Below are 20,665 nucleotides of genomic sequence, written 5' to 3' on the forward strand. Positions count from 1 at the left end.
GATTTTATTTATTCTTTCAAAAAACCAACTCTTTGATTCATTGATTTTTTTGTATCATTCTCTTAGTCTCCATTGCATTGATTTCTGCTCTGATCTTTATAATTTCCTTTCTTGTACGAGCTTTGGGTTTGTTATGGTCTTCCTTTTCTAGGAGCTTGAGGTTCTGCCTTAGGTTATTTAAATGAGTTCTCTCTGTTTTCCTAATATGGGCTTTCACTGCTATGAGTTTCCCTTGTAGAACTGCTTTCATGGTATCCCATAGATTCCTGTATGTTGTACTGGCATTATCATTTACTTGTGGAAACTGTCTAATTTCTTCTTTAATTTCCTCTGTGGCCAACGGGTTGTTCAGGAGCGTGTTATTCAATTTCCATATGTTTGTGGAAGTTTTGCGGTTTCTTATGTTATTGACCTTCAATTTTGCTGTACTATGGTCTGATAATATATAGGGGTTAACTTCATTTCTTTTACATTGACTAAGACACATCGTATGAGCTAGCATGTGGTCTATTTTGGAGAATGACCCGTGTGCAGCTGAAAAGAATGTGTGTTCTGATTTATTGGGGTGAAACACTCTGTAAACATCTATTAAGTCCATTTGTTCAATAGCTTGGTTCAGTTCTAGAATTTCGTTGTTAATTTTTTGACTAGATGATCTGTCTATTTGTGATAGTGGGGTATTGAGGTCCCCCACTACAGTTGTATTAGTGCTTATTTGGTTTTTCATGTCCATTAATATTTACTTTGTATAGTTGGGGGCATTTGTATTTGGTGCCTATATATTTAAGATTGTCATCTCTTCCTCTTGGATTGTTCCCTTCACAAGGATGTAGTGACCCTCTTTGTCTCTCTTAATTAGTTTTGGTTTGAAATCTACTTTGTCTACAAAAAGATTGCTACGCCTGCTTTTTTCTGGGTTCCTGTTGCATGGAGAACTGTTTTCCATTTACTTTCAGTTTATGAATTTCCTTTTGAGTTAGGTGTGTTTCTTGTATACAGCATATTGCTGGATTTTGCTTCTTAATCCATTCTGTCAGTCAACTTTTTTTGATTGGTGGGTTGAGGCCATTAACATTGATAGTTATAATTGATAGATATTGACTCATCTTTGTCATGATCTTTTACTGTTGTTGGCTCTTTTATTTCTTATTTTTTCCCCCTTTCCCTTTAGTTCCTTTCCTTGCCTGGTGGTTTGCCTCTGTTGGGCCTCATGGAGTTGTGACCTTCATTGTCTTTTTCTAGGATATTGCTTAGAATTGTTTGGAGTGCTGGTTTGGTGTTCATGAAATTTCTCAGGTGTTCTTTGTTGTGGAAGTATCTAATTTCCCCATCAATTTTGAAAGATAATTTTGCCAGATTCAGCAGTCTAGGTTGGAAGTTATTTTCTTTTGGGCTTGAAATACTTCACTCCAGGCTCTCCTTGATTTGAGGGTTTGTGTTGAGATGTCTGCCATGATTCTGATGGGCTTTCCTTTGTAGGTGATTTGTTTCTTTTCTCTAACTGCCTATATGATTTTGTTCTTCTGTTGGGTTTCTGGGATCTTGACTATTATATGTCTAGGTGTAGATTTTTTTTTGATCATGGCTAGTTGGAGTTCTATATGCCTCACTTATCTGCATGTCCAGTTCTCCACCTCTGTCTGGGAAGTTTTCTGCTATTACTTCCATGAACAATTTTTTATGTCAGTTGTACTTTCTCCTGTTTTTTTTATGGACTCCTATGAGTCTTATGTTATTCTTCTTTGTATCATCTAGCCGCTGCTGGATTGATTTCTCATGTTCCCTTACTCTTTTGAAGAAATCTCTGTTTTCATGGTCCTTAACCACAATCCCATCTTCTATATTTGATATTCTATCTTCAGATTTCTTTAATTTGCTCTGCATGCTTTCAATGGTGTTTTTAATCTCCTGAATCTGTTTTAATCTGTTTCATGGATTCTATTTCTTTCTTATGTTGGGTGTTCATGATTTCCATTTCTTTCTTATGCTGGGCATTCATGGCTTCCAGTATGTTTCTGAGCTCATCTATTTTTTTTATCTATTACTGTTCTAGAGCCTCTAATCATGTCTTTCACTCTGCTCAACATCTCTGTAGTTATCTGGGAGATTATTTGTGCTTTGAACTTTTCTAGAGCCTCATTCATATGTTTTGTTACTTCCTGTGCTATCAGTTCAGGGTGTCCAGGTGATTGATTATGGGACTTTTTCACCTCATTTCCCCCAGAATTTGCCTTTTGTGGGGTGGAAGTCTGAGTTTGTGTCTTGCTTAAATGTCTTCTCAATTTTGGTTTTGGTCCTGTCCTTGGTTTAGTTCCGGGCTTGATACTTTGAAGTTGCTTATTGTAAGTATCTTTTTTGATGTATTTAGAACCCTTATGGAATGATTGCTTCTCTGAGATGTCTTCCAGATATAGCTGGTCTTTAGGTTTTGAGTGTCTAGTGACTCTGAGGCTGTCTCATTTTCATTATACCAGGAAGGAGAACTGATTAGATCAATCATAACACTTTAGCCCAAGTGATACAATTACCAACACAATAGCATCAAGTACCTCTTAGAAAATGACAATTTGTGGTAGTTATTAATCTATCACCTTTAACTGTGTGAATTAGATCAAAATCAAGGACCAACCCAACATATGTTTATAGTGAATATACTCTTCAATATAGCAACTCTACCCTTCAGAATGGGGAATTAGAAGGAGTTGGGGAGGGAGGGATAAGTAGGTAGAAAGATAGGGGGAGGTTAACAGTGAGACCTGAGGACACAGGTGAGAGAAGGAAAGAGAAGAAAAGAAAAATAAAGAAGAAATACAAATTAGCACCAGAACAGGAACACAAAGGGAGATGAAGAACAATGTGGGACAGCAAGGGAGCGAGGGAGAGTGAAAAAAGAGAAAAACAAGAAAAAAAGAGAAAAGTAAAAATTTTAAAAGTAGAAAAAGACAGAAAAAAATTAAAAATAAGAGCAAGAAAAATAGTGGTAATTTTGAAAATAACAAATAAAAGAAAAATGAAGGGACTTCTTCAGGGTATGTCTCTTCTGTCACAATAGACAACGTGGGCAGCAATGTACAGTTATAAGTCAATGAGTCTCAGTAAGCCAGTCACAGATGTGTGAGATTCAGGCAGATTTCTGGCTGCCAGTCCCAAGTTGAGCTCCCTGTCCTCCTGCAGGGTTGAACTGTGCAAGGTTCTATTGCAGGTTCCAGCTGCCTTTCCCCTGGAGATAGTCCAGGTTCCGATGGGAGGTAATGATCCCTCTAACTTACCAAGTATGATAGTCTGGTGTGCCTTTGCTGCAAAGATTCTCTTCACTTTTCCAGTGGGCTTCAGTTATCATCAAGGAGGGTGAGAGAGGCCCTCTCTCTGTTGTTCACTTCTGCAGCTCAGGACAGTGGCCTTTGTGTCCACCTGTGCCTCTAGTGTGGAACCAGGTAGCTGCACAGCCAAGAAGCTGGAGGTGGGGCCGGGGAGACCCTGTTGCTGTTGGCGCCCGTTCGGCTCCACACTTGGTCGCAAGTAGGTGTAGCCAGCCAGACAGAGCTGGGCTCAGTCAGGCCTGGGCGCTTTGAGTATTCTTCATTTTGGCGAACATGTATTAAATTTCTGAGAACTTTTTTAGTCTTTTCTCACGCCATTCTGCTATTGTTTCATGAGTGTCGTATATTTGCAGACCTTTCTGCAGTTATTGGATTTTATTTCTCGTCCCCTGAAATTTTTGTTTAATTTAGGATAAGTTTTTGTTGTTGTTTGTTGCTTTGTTTGTGTTGTTTCTCTTACAGGTTCCTTAAGCATTTCCTATCCTTAACTATCTGGTAATCCTTGAGTATACATTTTTATTTTGCAATGAGACAATAAAAGTACTAGAGATTTATTTTAAAGGTGGGACTTTCTTCCTGGTGACTTTACTTCATAGTGACTTCGCTGTAACTCTAGGGGCCCCCTTCAAAGTTGAATTCAGAAGTCTTTGTTTTGGGGGCGAAAACACACAGTGGCTGCCTTAGGTCACCCTGAATAATTTATTCCATTTTTTTAGTTAAATGCTGTTATGATTTGGATCTAAAATATATCCCAGAAACCCCTGATGGACTTTTAGGAAGTAATTAGATCATGGGGGCGCTAACCTCATTAATAGATTAACCCGTTATTGAGTTCATAGGTACATGGCTATTAGGAGGTGAACCTTACTTTAAGGGAGTGGATCATCTTGGGAATATGATGGATGGGATGGTATATCCTATCCCTGGCTCCATCCTCTTTGGCTCTTTCATGATTTCTCTCTGCTTTCTGCTTGCCATGAGGTGAGCAGCGTGCCTCTGCCACACCCTTCCACCTTGTTTACCTTACCAAGGGCCTAAAGGAAATGAAATCAGCTGACTAAAACGTCTATGACTGAGCAGAAATAAATTTTTCCTCCTTTAAGTTGTTTTATTAAATATTTTGTCATAGCAACAGAAAGTTGACTAATACAAAAACCTTCCAGTTTTTTTACTTATTTACCCAACTTGGAATATATGGAGTATGGAATCAGTGAATTCTTATGAATACTTTCAGTTAATACCTTTGTTTTCACTTTTATTCCCATCAGTTTAAAGACAAACTTATGCTGCCAAGCTGTAACCCCTTTTCCCTGCCCTTTAAATGACCAGTCAAACACACTCTCTGTCCTTTCTATTTTGATTGACCTGATTACCATTTTGCTAGTCATCAGGAGTAAGTCAGAAAGAATGAGATATAAGGATAGAAATCCTCCAAAGTCAATACAGTCTGTGTCAGAGCAAGATCATTTCCAAGTATGTTATCTCTATTACTCTCAGACCCCTTTCCTCTTAATGTACCCAACGCATCTCATTTTCCTGTTTACATTCAGGTCTGCAATCAAAGCCCTATGTCCTGGAGGATTGCTTGTATACTCTACATGTACACTTTCCAAGGCAGAAAATCAAGATGTGATCAATGAAGTTTTAAACTCCTGCAGTAACATTGTGCCTGTGGACCTTAGGGAAATTGCAAAGAATTGCTCCCAAGATTTCACATTTGCTCCCACTGGCCAAGAATGCGGGCTCTTGGTGATTCCAGAGAAGGGCAAAGCCTGGGGCCCAATGTATGTAGCTAAACTGAAAAAATTACACAGCATGAAAAAATTGTGACATGAATTTTGTTAACAATGTTGATATATTACTGTATTTTTCTGAATTCTCTGTCTATTACTGTTTAAATAATTATACAGTCACTTTCCCTGGATCAATTTGGAATCCTAATAAGTTAATACTTTAGCATCTCAGAACTTAGGTTTAAGAATTTTTCAGGTGAACAACTTTTAAACTACTTTGGGAAATGTTCTTTGGAAATAATACCCCCCCCCCCCGCCCCGCCCCGCCCCGCCCCGCCACTTAGTCCTATGGTTCCAGTTGTTGTCTCAGATTCACAGTCCATTAAAACACAGGAAAAAAAGAAAAGGTAGAATTAGTTGAGAGATTTAGAAAAAGACTGGAATGAATGAACATTTCAGATTTTCCAAAATGTAAATTGGGAAAGGTCTCCCTTATCTCTATATTTACAAAATACATACATTGTTACCATCTTTAATTTCAAGAGTGTTACTATAGTAAGAGTTTGGTTAAAAAACATACTAGTGAGATTAATAGTGCTTATCAAGAAACATTAAATCTGTAAGAATCTTTCTAGAACATTCCTCCAGCCTGCACACTCTCCTTCCCTTTTAGTTCCAGGCTCCCAGGGTAGTTCTCATTCATAAAAGGTTTATATATAGGACTCAACAGAATGTGGCATTCTCCCCCTTTGGAGTATTTTTGTAATGTAGGTGGTAAATATGCCATAGCATGCAAAAATTGGACATTTTGTTTGACATTCTTTATAAAATACTTAATTTGAAAAATATAATTTATGCCAAAAATAAGCATATCTTACACTTTTGTCACTTAACTAGGTTAATTTAGCACAAAATGGCAAAGTCTTAGGGTGGAGAGGAAAGTGAAAAACATTTTATAGATGATTGTTAAAAAATGTTCCATTACTGGCCTGTCAGAAACCCTAAAGATGCATTATAAAACAAATGATGTGAATTCGTTTTGAAGAGTGGTAAGGGGGTTGTGAAAAAAATTTCAGACTCAATGCTCTCTAACCACATGACTTTCTTTTTTTAATTTAGTAATACGTTGCTACATATTTGGAGGTTCTGGTGTTTGTAGGTCACTGAACACATTGAAATCGGATTTATATTGTATAACTGTAACATAGAAAGAAAAAGTATTTATATATTTTCCGTAAGAATATTTCATTGAGTTGTGAATAATTTAAATAAGAATTGTCCCAAAATGGTTTTGGTCACCTTGAATTTTTTTTGTAGTTTTCTTGTTTTTGTATAATGTGTACAGTTTATGTCAAGGGCATTAAAAGCCTCCTGAAGCATAATCTTATCAAAGGGATACATTGTTAATAAAATGTACTTAAAATTCTTAAAAAAAAAAAAAAGAATTTTTCAGGTGTATATTTTCCTAGAAATATATCTGTAGGAATGATTTAAGGTGGTATAGATGATATTTGTTCTGTATAATAAATCCATTGTCTCTTACTTGGTATTTTATAGTTAAGTTAATCAGAATACATGGTTTTGTGCATATGATTCTATCCATGGGCTTTTGAACCTTTAAAGATGCACCTTTGCCAGCACTCTTACTGTTTTCCTCATTATCAGATGCACAGATTCTTTTTTTTTTTTTTTCTTGAGAACTGATTGTTATTCTGAGGCTAACTTCTTAAGCAGCACAGTTTCTAGTTCTACCAAAATAGGTTTCTTATTTGCAAAGTTGTTTTCTGTTAAGGACTATGTTCTGTTTATTGCAAAGGTCAGTGACTATTGACACCCGGTTTATTTCCCTAATTTTTCTTTTTTTTTGTATTCACAAATACTAATTGAAAGGGTAAATTATGTTGAAAGGCCTTTGGAACAGCAGATTCACATGCACATATTTGACTTTCGACATTCAGCTTGTAGAATAATGGAGTCTATCCAGCAGGCTATAAAGCAAGTACTTGAAACAAAACCAGAATGATTAATAACTGCAATAACTGAACTATATTTAGAGAGTTTTGTTACATAATTGCAGTCATAATGAGCACTACAGAATCTGATTATCTTACAGTTGCAATCTGGAGAAGCTCTTTATTTCACTGTGTGATCAAATATTATATGAGAGTATGATGTCCTATATTAATACACAAGAGGGTAATGCCTAATGAGAGTGGATGATACTGTTACCAACACCCAATACCAATTTTCTAACTGGCTCTTTCTGTTTACATATCGTGGGAATATTGCATGTTTGTTTTATATGTACTTAGGATTTTAGCTTCAGTTTTGGAGCATGCGTTTTCTCCAACTGCTTCACTTGAGTCCAAACATTTTTCTAATTAATAAGAAAAATTTGTAGCATACTTCAATGTAAATTTGGAAATTAGCCTTTAAAAAAAACCTTTTGATTATAGGAATACAAACTGAATATATTTGTATTGTTTTATTCTGTTCATTTAAACTAGAGCTTATTTGCTAATTAACTATTTTGTGTTTTGCAAATATGTGTAATCAGATTCACATACCTGGAAAGTCCTAGGAAGAATAAAAGTCCTATTTTATTAAGAACGTTTTTATGTCAATGTATTTAAGTAAAGCTACATCTCTTTGTAACCCAAATATCTTGGGTTACATAAGATTAATGATAATGGCACAAAGGTTGTTTGTTTTAAATTTGTACTTACTGGTTTGTATTTTATCTTTGAAATTCTGTCTTCAGATATAAGTTTAAAAGTATTTCTTTGTGTAGATTAATCACAAAGCAAATTTTCACTGTACATTTTGTTGAATGTTATTTTCCCAATACAGTGCTACAAAGCTTAATTTAAATATTTGGTATGATATCAAGTTAGACTTTTTCTAATGTATAAAACATATTCATAGCTATGTATATGTTATGTATATACATATACTTTATTAATAATAATTATGCAGGAGCAAACATTGTGCATTAGTTGATTTAATTCTTTATATGTTTTTTTGTTGTTGTTCTTTAAACTTCCAATTGTGAGTATTGAAAAAAATTTTTTTTTTTAATGAAAAAACCAAAGCCCAGTGCTGTCTATAGTTTTCCAAAGCTACACTAGTAAGAGATGGGAGGAAGAAGCAAAAGGTGGAGGGCAAGGGGAAGTAAAAATAATTAAGATTGTTATGTATATGTACCAGTTCCTTACAATGAATGTAATCACTATGTACTCCAAACATGCACTACTATTAAAGAAAGAAGAGTAGAGACAAAATTAAAATTTACTCCAACTATGTGTGCCTATTATCCAGCACTCTAGGAGGCTGAGTCAGGAGGATTGCAAATTCGAGCCCACATAGATAACAGTGAATCTGTTTCACCAAAGTAAACAATTTCTGAAAAGGGCTGGGGATGTAGGTCAGTGGAAACAGACTGTGTTCAATCCTCAGTACCACTATAAAGAAAACAGTAACATCAGTAACAAAAAGCGGGCTCCTTTGCCAGTCCGTCTCCATATATTATTCTGCCAAAGTATGGTTTGAAGAAACTCTCAAGATGATCAGTTGGCTTTGCTCATATTCTCCATTGTTTAGCTCTCTTTTTTAATGCAGTTCTGTATGTTGGGGACTTCAAAGGATTTATTAATACTCAGGGGAAAAAAACTTTGAAATATTTCAGAGCATGTTCTAAAGAATTGTATTCTTGTGATTGTAATATTCAGAAATTTCCCAAGGAGGTATTTTGTGCCTTCCATTTTCTTTTGCAGATACTAAACTGAAGACTGGAAATTTGGAGCAACCTTGCAGTGTCAGTTGAAAAGGAGTAATTGGTAGTATTTTCTGTGCCACTGAGCCACTTTCAAAATAGCTTTACAAAAATTTTGGTCATTTACCAACACATTAACTTCTCACTGCCCACAGCACACTGAACAGACACTAGTTTCAGAAATGTACTATGAATAAATGTAATGCATTTAAATGCTTTGCACTGAATTTTTAAAGTATCAGATATCTGTGGTTTAGAATCATGATGGCCTGTGGTTCTTTGTCCTGCTACATATATCCATATATTCTTAAACTTACAGTTACATATTATTCCCTTAGCATTATTGTAAAAAATTTTCTTTTATAGTATAGGGGGGTATAAAATAACAGCTACCTGAGCACTTGCTACATGACTAAATAATCACAAATCTCATCGATTCTTATCCAAGAAAGCTTCATTCCTGAGAGAGAAGCATCAGGTAATTTCCATAGGCTAATTTAACTCATCTGGAATACAAAGAAAAAATTGGAGCCAATAGCTACAATTTTATTAGATGCCGAGGAGGAGTCCTTTGAAGCAGTTGAATGGGACTGCTTGTATTATGTGTTAGGTAAATTTGACTTTGGGGACAAATAGAGTAGATAGCCCAATTTATTTTCAACCCATTTATATGGTTCAAAATCAGTGGTTTACAATTTACTTTTCTCTGCCTTATTGCTGTATTGGGGTGGGAAGTAAGGATGAAACCCATTATTGATTTTACTTGTCAGGCTGATTTTGGAGCTATAATATCACCCAGATCCCATGGGCATCTGAGGAATATTCAGAGGGAGGTTCACAAATTAACTCATGTATGCCGATAATCTACTACTTGTGCTAAAAGATCTAAGAGCATCTGTCCTGAAACATTAAAAGTAATGTCAGAATTTGAATGGCTTCAGGCTGGAAAGTCAGTGGAGAGAACCAGAAGCACTATCGTGGCAGAATAGTTTCTATTAACATTATCGCATGACATTTAAAATATAAACAGAATTGACTCAAAATTTTCATTAGGGAATAATTAATACAGTAAACAAATCATTTAAAAATTGACCTGTAATCCAATGCTATATTTTATTTTTTAAATAGGTTTCACCAAATCTAATGAAGAATAAAGCCTGGTAGAGCATATACCTCTTTAAAATGTAATTTGTTAACTCAAACATTAATTCCATACCTCTGTACTTTACAAATGAAGAAAGTAATTTCCTTAGTCATGTGAGACCACAGTCATTCTAAAACCCTGTGAAAGCATATGCTACCTTAAGAAAGAAAGTTTGCCTCATCAGGAGCTATTTAATAGTATACATCATGACTCAATTAAACTTGTTATGGCTTGTCAAAAGGAATTTTCCACGGCATATTGCTATGGGAAAGCCTATTAAATATGGATAAGTATATTATCTGGCAGGATCACCAGAAACTAAAAATGTACAGCTTACTGAGAAACAAAAACCAGGACTTTAGGATCCAGTTTTGTCCTAATTTTTAAAACAGGTGGGAATAAAATTGCATACAGTAACAATAACAGACACAATCCAGAGATTAGCAATGGCAAGAGGAAAAAAAGAGGAATGGAGCTTTTATTAGCTTATAAATATAAAGTTATGGAGTAAAAGATTCCTTATTTATCCAAACAAGCTATTACTGATTTTTCCAAAATGGTCTACCTTTCCCTGCTCTGGTATTAACAATAATCATTGGGGAAGGTGTACAAGAATGAGCAGACTTGAGAACTTTGATTGAAGAGATGGTGTTGGTAGGGAAGGCTTATTGCTGGTTCATAGATCATAGCAGCCAACTCTTTTTTTTTGGTACCTGGGATTGAACTCAGGACCTCGCACTTGAGAGGCAGGCGGTGGCACCACTGAGCTAAATCCCCGGCCCATAGCAGCCACCTGTTAAGAAAAGGAAAGGGGGGATATGGTGGTGACAGCCAGCTCTGATGCCACTGGAAATTGTCCAGAGTAATATCTTCAGCCATGAGTAGTTAGCAAAACTGGCTGTACCACACTTCATGTGATGGATAGTCCTTGAATTGATCATTCTTCATTATAAGAACTAGTTTATATCAAATGCCTAATAAATACAATAGATTGACACAAATTAACTATAGTCTTCGACAAAAGATTGCTTTATCAGCCCAGTGTGGTAATGTACAGTTGTAGGCAAAAGCATGAGGATCGCTTGAGCCCAGAAGTTGGAGACCAGACTGGGCAACATAGTGAGACCCTGTCTCAAAAAGAAAAAGGATTATTTGTCGTATATTATGGTACAGATGATATGTTACATCATCCACATGAAGCTGCAGTTTAGCCACAGATAAGTTGTTTTGAGCTATCTGGTTAATCTAACTATATATAGTTAACAGATTTCTTTTCTATGCCATGGTATTTAAGTTGGTAGAAGCAAGGAAAAGGTGATTATTAAAACAGGGAAAGTTTAAGTGAGATCCAGGACATCACTCTGGGGCAGGGCCTATGTTGTCAGTCAAACATGTTTCAGGAGCAGAGGATAATGTGATAAGATATGAAGAGATTTGATACACTGGAAGCATTACAACTCCCAATGATGTTTAGGTTTTAAACTCTCTGGTCTTATACTACATATTCAAAGAGGACTTTAGTGTTTGGTTCAAATCTTCTCCATTGGAAAGCCTACCCCACTGTGGCTAAATTCAACATTTCTGTGGAAAAACTACCCAATATTCTAACTTTTTTAAAAATTTCCTCTTCTTCAACACTGTTAGTCTCCATTGTGTGCAGCAAATTGCATTCCTGAACATTACCTAGAACTTAGCGTTATCTAAAGCCTTACTGTCTTAACTGACTATTTTGAAAGGTCACCTACACTTTTCACTTTTCTTCCCCACTCATTTTCCTACCTGCCACCTCATCTCACAATCTACACTTTCTGTTATTGATGCAAAAATGTTACTACAAAAAACTCTATCATGTCATTAATCTACTGCTATAGTTTGGATCTGGAATGTTCTACAAAGGTCCATGTGTTAAAGGCTTGCACACTGGTGTATGGTGCTATTGGGAAGTATACTGGATGTGGAGTCCTTGATTGAACAGATAAACACATCTCCTGGTACTCTAGGTACCAAAATCTGTATCAGTCAGTGCTTCCTGGAGAAACGGATTTAATACAAGATTATATATATATATATACAGGCTTACAATGGGTTCCCACAGAGGCGTGGAAGAGTGCAGAAGGACTGTGCACGCTGGAGATCCAAAGGATCCTGTTGAAGGCCTGGAGCTCCCTGTAGTGTCCTGGGTGAGTACTTATCAGGAGGCTGAAGGACCTTGTGATGGAAGCCAGGAGACAGTTCAAGGTGAAGGTAAAGCCTGGAGCTCTTCCAAAGAAACAGAACTGAGCCTTTCTTCTTCATTTTCCTTTTATTCCATTCAGGCAACAAGACTATGGGTTGGTGCCATTCACACCCAAGGGTGAGACTTCTGTCTTCAGTAAATCCCTTAGTCATACTCAGAACTATGCTGATCCAATTTGGTTGGGCATTTATTACTCAACACAATCAGTTAATGATCACAGGGAATGGTAGAACCTTTAATAGGTTGAAGCCTAGTGAGAAGTTTGACATCATTGGGAACATGGCCTTGAAGAGGACTGAGAGACTCCAGACTTTTCCTCTGTAACTTCCTCACCATGGGGCGAACGGTTTGGTGGTGCACCCCTCCCCACCAGAAGCCTAAAAGAGTATGCCTGCTCAATCGTAAAACTGAAATGTCCAAAAATGTAAGCCAAAATAAACCTGTCTTTATAAATTGACTGTCCCAGGTATTTGTTATAGTAAATTCTAGCTAACACACCCACTTAAAATTCTTTAGCCTACTGTTGACACTACAGGTGGAGATCTGAGCCCTTAGCCTTCCATAATAGGCCCTCTTGCTTTGATCTCTCTCTCTCACACTCTCTCTCTCTCTCTTCATCCCTCCATCCCTCCCTGCCTCCTTCTCTCCCTCTGTTACATTATTTTACCTTCTCCCTTAAAACCTGAATAAGCCAACTGAGGAAATATAATTATCACAATGATTAGAGGGTACCAGCTCATTGGTTGGGATGTCTTTTAAATAACTTGCCACATTTTCCCTTGTATAATTAATTAGAATTCTACTAGGGGATCTGATGCTATTTTTACAAAGTGCTCTACATATTTTTAAATACAAGAGGTTTTTTTTTTTGTTCTGATACTGGCAATAATATAGGTATATCTCAGGATGAAATACTCAGATTTTCCATAATGAGAGAGTAGTCAGACCACTTTCAAAATCTTGTGCATTTGACTGAGAGATATAAATTAGAGGATCTACTATATCATGGGCATGCTTAGGCATGCATAGTGTGGGAAAAAATCGAAATGAAATAGGTTTAATAAGATTGGAATGCCAATGGATAAATCCATAATTGTCTTCTGGAGGATACTTTAAGCCTACAAGGAATATCCAAGGGCAGAAAAGCAGATGAGAATCTCTTAAAATAGAAAAAGAAATTGTACTGTAGCGCATCAAGGACAGTCAAAAATAGATTATTAAAGTAGCACTTGCAGAGGTTAGGAACATTTTATTCTTTATAGACTTATCAGTTGCCCTTTAAGTGTTTCGTGTGTGTGTGTGTGTGTGTGTGTGTGTGTGTGTGTGTGTATGTTTAACATGAAAATTAGTGTGATCTATAACTATAGTTTTTAACTTGATCAGTGACATTAGATAGATCTCAAACTTTCTAAACTTTGGTGGCCTAATCTGAAAAGTAAAATAGATTATCTCTAAGGAGAGTGAATATTTTTAGAGCTATTATTGTATACTTGGCATTTTTAAGGCATTTATATCTTTGATATTTTATTTAATCCAGTCTCTTCTCTTTGTAAATATCACCTGACCCATAACTGAAATATACAGAAGGTAAGGGAGAAAACACAAAGATAATAGTAGAGAACCAGAATAGGTCTAAGAGGAGTTGATAAAAAAAAGTGGCTATTCAAGGAGTGAGTAAGCAATGAGAATAACAAGGGAGAAGGAGATCAAAGAACCTCATTGAAGAGGACAATTAGCTACATTAATTGTTCACTTCTTGTCCAAGTACATTCATTTTGATAAATTAGCATTCCTGTCAAGACAATGTGCCTGGTTGTTTCTGTTTATCTATAGCAGCAGCAGATCAGTCTTATGCTCCCAGTTATGATGTTTTCACTCTCATGTATTTTAAACTTTGGTAATATAACTACCCCTTTTAAAAAGCAAAATCATTCTCTAGAACCTTATTTATTAGAAATATGTATTAAAATGAACAAACAGAATTATGTCTAAAGTTTTGTATCCATTATAGTTTTATACAACTTACAAATTTGCCAACTTTTGTAAAAGCTTTTAAGAGTTAATATATAAATAGAGCTGAGCTTGGCAGCACATGCCCATAGTCCCAGTTACTTGGGAGGCTGAGGCAGGAGAATCATAAATTTGAAGCCTACCAGGGTGAATTAGCAAGACCTGTCTCAGAATAAATTCTTTAAAAAGGGTTGGAGATATAGCTCAGTGGTAGAGTGTTTGCCTAGTACCTAGCATGCATGAGGAGGCCCTGGGTTCAATGTCTAGTACTGCAAAAATGAATAAACAGATTTAATTTGTCATCTCAGATAACCCTGTTCTGTTGAAACTATATTGCCACATGAAGTCTGACCAAGTACATAACTATTAACGTGGAGGACTTTGGAGATCAATGTATATCAGCCAATCCTCATTGTATGATTTCTCAATTCTTTCTTTAATTTTCTGTACTTGACTTTACAGAAAAGCTTGCGTTTTTTCCCCAACTTCCCATAAATACAGAATTTATATGTTAAGAACATTTTGGTGTTTTTACATTCTTTCACAAATCTTAAAATAATGTGGGTTGGTTTTAACTCAATAATATCAACACCTTTATGTACATTGGAATCTATACCTATATTCTATTTTCTACAACTTTAGAATAACTTCAAAATAAGCTATACAAGTATTCAAATTCTCATTGGAAGCTCAGTTGCATGAGAATGTTCTGAGAACCCCCAACTCCATGAACTAAGTCCGAGAAATACTGTACTGGTCTTTATTGACCATCTTATATCAGAAAGCATGGAATTTCCTCTAACACGTGTATCCCAGAAAGTTTTCCCAGAGAAAAAGAAACAAGGAAATCACAGTTTGAATGAATGGACAGAAAGTCTTTTGCGAACAGCTTTTTCCTGAAAATGTAGGCTAGGGACATTTTTCTTTGCTGTAGAAAGGGTGATCATGTAATTTATCATCTATCAAGACATTTTGAGGCATAAAAAGGCAAGCTATTAATAATTACACCAGATAGCTATGTAACCAGAACTGTCCAGGCCTCATAGTTATCCTAAATGTAGTGGATAGGGTGGAGTGAGGGGCCACTGGTGCATTTGAAAAGATCAAACAGAACTCAGCTCGTCATGAGGAATGCTTAGGCCCTTCTGTACACTTTCCTGTGGTCCCCCTCTGCAAAAATAAGACACTCTTCAGTGCAAATTAATACCTCTTTAATTACAAAAGGACCTCCTTTGCACTTACCTGCCTGAAATCTAAAGTGTGAAGGTCTTTTTGTAATCAGCAACTCAAAGTGCACTTCAAGCATTCTCTCTAATGACTACAGCCCGATGTTTTTCTTGATGGAGTTTTTGACAAAATCCCATCTGAGTGGCTTTCAAACTTTGAAAAAAATATTTAAAATATGAATCATATTTATACGATGATGCTCACAACCAGTAGACATACAAAGAGTTTTATTATATTTGTCCTTAAACTTGAGATGCACATACATATATATGCACATGCATGTATGTAAATAAATGTGTGTAGTTTACTAAAGGCTGTCTTTTATTCACTCAGTTGATTTCATGACCAATGAATAGTTTGTGATTTGCAATTTAAAATATAACGTTAACCAGCTATCCTGTTCTGTGTCTAGTTAACTTAGAAGGTAATAAATGTACTATGTTAATTCATTTCCATATGCTTTTGTTACACAACTTCAATTTATCATTTTTTTCTTGCTTTAATAGTCAATTTTAGTACATTTAAAATGGTCTTGTGTGAGATATTGTACACTAGGTCATTCAAGGTCTCCCTTGCATGAGGAACGTGATTATTAGTTTCTTTTAGATTTCTGTGAATATTTCAGGTGACCTGGCTTATGTAAATCACATTATTTTCCATTTTGCCTTGGGTGCTGAAAAGTAGCTGAATTCTGTGATCAACCTCCAGCAGTTATCCATCCATATCTCCTTTCACCTATCCCACTTCCACAAAACTTGTATTCTTTCTTCACCACTCCTCTTTGTAAAATAGTCATGTTGTAGAAGATATACCTGAGTCAAACTACCTATAGTTCAATTCTGTGCCATTTTCTAGCTGTGTGATGTTAGGCAAGTTACTAAACCTCTTTGTATCTTAGTTTCCTTAGTAGTAAAATTCGAATTACCCTAAGAAAAATAATAACCATAATATCTATATGGTGGTATTTTTATGAGAGCTAAATGATACTTTTGTGTACTTAGCACATTGTTAGCCCATAGTAAGAAGACAATAAATTTTAGAAGTTGACATTATAATTAGTTGACAATGTCTTTATTTTTTCAAATCTTATTAAACTAGGAAACTTCCATAAATACAAAGTCTCATGAGAAGTGCTTCTATAAATGTGTGTTTGTATCTTATTCTAGAAACATCCCTTTGTTAGACAAATTAGCAGCATGTTTTCTCTTAGAATCTCAAGGCTGGGCTAAATCCTTTCTGATATTTGTGTATGAGTTTGTTTTCCTACTAATGTGCAAAAACCTTGAGAATCAAGGGTTGTCTCCTCAATCTGAATTCTCCCAGCTCTTCATTCACTGCTTTCTTGCAGTTGGTGTTTCACAAATGTTTAATTAAATAATCTAATAGGTTCTTTTGACATTCTATGATGGTAGACTGGCATGAAGAGAAATGCAGAAGCACACATTCATGATGGTGCTTGCGATGTCTTTGTAACCTAATTCCTTTCCACTAAGGTTGAATCCAAAGCATCTGCACTTAATCCAATAGGCAATAACAACCCGTGAAAACTTTTCAGAGAAGGAATGCCACACATAATAAGTAATGAGAACATATAGTATTCATGGACAGAAAAATTAATACATAATAAATATGCTGTTTTTAGAAAAGTAATAATTTGAGAATGTTTGAATTGGAGGAAGGAGAATGTTGTTCTGGGGTATATAGTATTATGGTTCTGAGAGAAGGCCTATGCAGTTGTATATTCATCTGTTTTCTGTTGCTGTAACAAAATATCTGAGGTTTATTTAGCTCAAAGTTTCCTGAAATCCATGATCAAACAACCATATCTGTATGGTCCCTGGTAAAAATCTCCTTGACTGGGTCACAACACAGTGGAGAAACAGAAAGGCAATCAGTTAAATGCAAATGAAAAGGATCATATGACAAGACAGGAAGCCACAGGGATAGGCTTGATGTGTTTTAACAACTCACTCTCAGTAGAACCAACGTCCTCTGCAAGAGCAGCATTAATTCCTCCAAAGGTGCAATTCTCATTACCTAATCCCCTCTTGCTAGCCTCACCTCTTAAAGGTTCTCAACCTCCTAGTACTGCCACATTAGAAACCAAGTTTCTAGAAAATGAACCTGTAGGAAACAAATTACATCCGAGCCGTGACACAAATTATCTGAGTTGGGTCATATTACAGCAATAGTGTTACGGGAAAAACAACTCCCAACTTATCACATATCAGATGTACTGAGTTTGTGTCCCCTGGGTATTGATGAATGAATTTTGGGGGCCACAAAAGTTAGGAGTAGGAGAAGTTTATTGAGACAAAGTTGAGAGACAGGAAAGGTCCTGAAAGTTGATCGCCACCGAGGATCCTTGTACAGCAAAATAACAATGTGAGTACAATATGGGTGAAACTAGAATCAACCTACGGGATTGCAGAATATAGTCGTTTAGCTAATATTGATCCAATGGAGAAATGAGTCACACAGCAAAGAAGTATGGAAAGAACAAAGGCATTCTTGGAAAGGGATGGCTCCAGATCATCTGGTCACCCACCTATGTGTCTGATGTCTATTTGGGACCACTGGACCAGGTGGTGCTAATGACATTATAATTTCAAGTTGCTGTTTATCTCTAGGGAAGCTCGAAGGCCTGGCTATTGTGTTTCCATCTTGAGGCCTGGCTGTCTTCAGATTTTCTTCCAGCCATAATTTTCATACCTTCATCTTTTCTGCTAACTTCCTCAAGGCCCAGTCCTGCCCTGACTGCATATTAATTTCTATCTAACAGAGAGAAATAGATAGGAAGAATTAATAGTATTGGAATATTAATTAAATATGGAAGAAAGGAAGAGAAAGGAACTAAAAATGATTCAATTTCTAGCCTAGATAATGTAAGAAACAACGGTAGCATTTTACAGTTTTCTTACAAGTGAAAATGAGGATAATAAAAGTATTTACCTACTAGTGAACACACATATGATTATTGTTATGAACATAAAATGTTTAACATAGTACTTCAGTAATTGTTAATAGTTTTAATTTTAATATCGCTTTCATCATCATTTTTATATTCTTTTTATCATTAGTATTGTTTACTGAACAATTCCAGATCCAGACAATTCCAAAAATCGTTTTTGTGTGTGTTTTGATAGCATTCAGTGAGCTCACCTCAAGTCTTTTAGCCACAAAACCTTACCTGGCTGACTGAGAAGTTATTTGTATTTTTCTTTAATGTGTAAGTAAGTATATATTTTGTTTCCTCAGTACTAATGTATTTAAATTGAGAAAAGGTATTTGGTTTAACCTTCTGACCTAGATTAACCTATTTCTCTTTAGCATATTTGTAAATAGCACAATAACTCTTATATTTTCATCTAGATAAATCCAAGATAAAAAGTTGGAGGCTGACTGAGATTTCCTTGAGAATGGTAAAAGTATATAGTATATGTATCATATTATTCTTCTATAATTTGAAAAAAACCTCACATTAAATTACATCCAGCTTAAGGGTTTTAGGTAAAGTTTGGTGAAACTATACTATTGTCAAGGGGAAAAATAGAGCTTGATTGAGGAAAAAAAAATTGATTTTAGATATGTTGGGTTAGAAGTGGTAGGTGTACATCCAAATGAAACTGTTTTCCAGGAAATTGGAAATACCTTAGTGGAATTTCAGGCAAATGAATGGGAGATATACAATTATAATTTTAAATCATGAGTAGTAATGAGATCTCTTAGAAAGTCTTCATAGAAAAAAATAATTATTGAAATTTGATGCAAACTTATAATACTAAATGCTGTCTTAGCTACAAGAAAGCAGATATTTAGCAAGGTGGATGATAGATAAATGTGTAGAATTGATGGAGATGGAAAAGAAGCAGGATAATGCCATACTTACCAAGGAAATAACTAGAAGGAGCAGTTGATCACTACAATCAAGTGCTTCAGAGATGTCAGAGAAAATAACTGTAACAGGAAAAAGATTGGCTTTATTAATTTTGGAACTTCAGAGACAATGATTGTGTATGCCCAGCTGCTATCAGAGTAGGAAGAACCAAAGCCTTAGGATTTAAAGGCAGCATGCCACCAGTGTCTCTGGATTTTATTGTTTCTTGATTATACCCATTCCTGGTTGATTCAGAAACACAAGAGTCAAAGAATCATAGAACTTTATTGCTAAATCTGGTGCTATATTTACCCATCTTGCATGAAAAGTTGAGAGATTTGAGGTCTATTTAAGTAGTTAAGAGTCTCCTAATGTTCACATAGAAAGTTGATGGTAAAGACTAGTACGTAAGAAAGTGTGAATTTAGTGCTGTTTCTGTTCTGCTTAGGTATCCAATTAGAAGACTCATCTAAGGCCACTGTTAGCTGACAACTTTAGGTTTCTGTGTAGCCCTTCCTTACTGCTTTCCCAGCTGAAACACAAGAAAGCAACACACACAATTATGTTGCTAATATGTTTACATATGTATATGATTTTATTAACAAGCATTTTTCTGTATAGTAATTTGCTTCCCACTCAATTGGTAACTAGACATCTTCTTTAGGTAACTAGACATCTTACAAATTCATATGTTGTAACTTTCAGTGAACGCAATCAAATGTTTCTTTGTGTCAGTACACATGGCTCCATTCATAAACTCAGTAGTTTCAACATTTTTCATAGTTTTAATCTTTGTAACTGGCAGAATCTCAATAGCCCAAGAGGAGATCTATAGGATAGTGGACTCCTTACAGGTAGGGACTTTATGTTAGTTATCTTTGTCTCTCTACCATAAAATCATGTCTAAAACATAGCATGTGTTTAAAAAAATGCTTGTTGAATGAATGGATTGTTGAAGAAACAAGTGATTGAATGAATGAAAGCAATGTTCAGTAAACTTTATCCAAGAACAGTGGTAAGAAAAAATATTTGGCTCAATCTTTTGACCTAGCTTGTGCCTGCTTTTCTGACACACTTTCAACAAAAATAGCCCTCAGCATATTGGTAAATATAACAGTAGCCCTCAACCAAAGCAAAAATTCAGATTGTCTTATAAAGTCAGTGTTAACAGATTTCACTTGTTTGGGTGCCAATAACCCTTAGTAAAGGCTTGGGACTTTAGAAGGTCTAGGGTAGTAGTGAAATGTACTGATCCTGGCCCTCTCATATCCTATTACATGTATTTTTTACTTCTAAGTTAATACGTTTAGGGGTTTTTTGTTTTGTTTGAAATGCAGCCTAGAGGG

The 20,665-nt window shown here is 35.7% G+C and overlaps 1 protein-coding gene across 1 annotated transcript in view; it reads left to right on the forward strand.

The window, feature by feature from the left end:
• Positions 1–20,665, forward strand: part of Nsun3 (NOP2/Sun RNA methyltransferase 3) — a 160,463-nt gene that overhangs the window by 50,124 nt on the left and 89,674 nt on the right. The window contains exon 6 of the mRNA XM_021238830.2: positions 12,044–12,149. Within this exon, the coding sequence (XP_021094489.2) occupies positions 12,044–12,149 (106 nt within the window). The remainder of the gene's footprint in view (positions 1–12,043; positions 12,150–20,665) is intronic.

The sequence above is a fragment of the Heterocephalus glaber genome, unplaced genomic scaffold (genome assembly GCF_053883595.1).
Source record: "Heterocephalus glaber isolate CG9 unplaced genomic scaffold, H.glaber_assembly_v1.0 deba00000122, whole genome shotgun sequence".
Taxonomy (NCBI): domain Eukaryota; kingdom Metazoa; phylum Chordata; class Mammalia; order Rodentia; family Bathyergidae; genus Heterocephalus; species Heterocephalus glaber.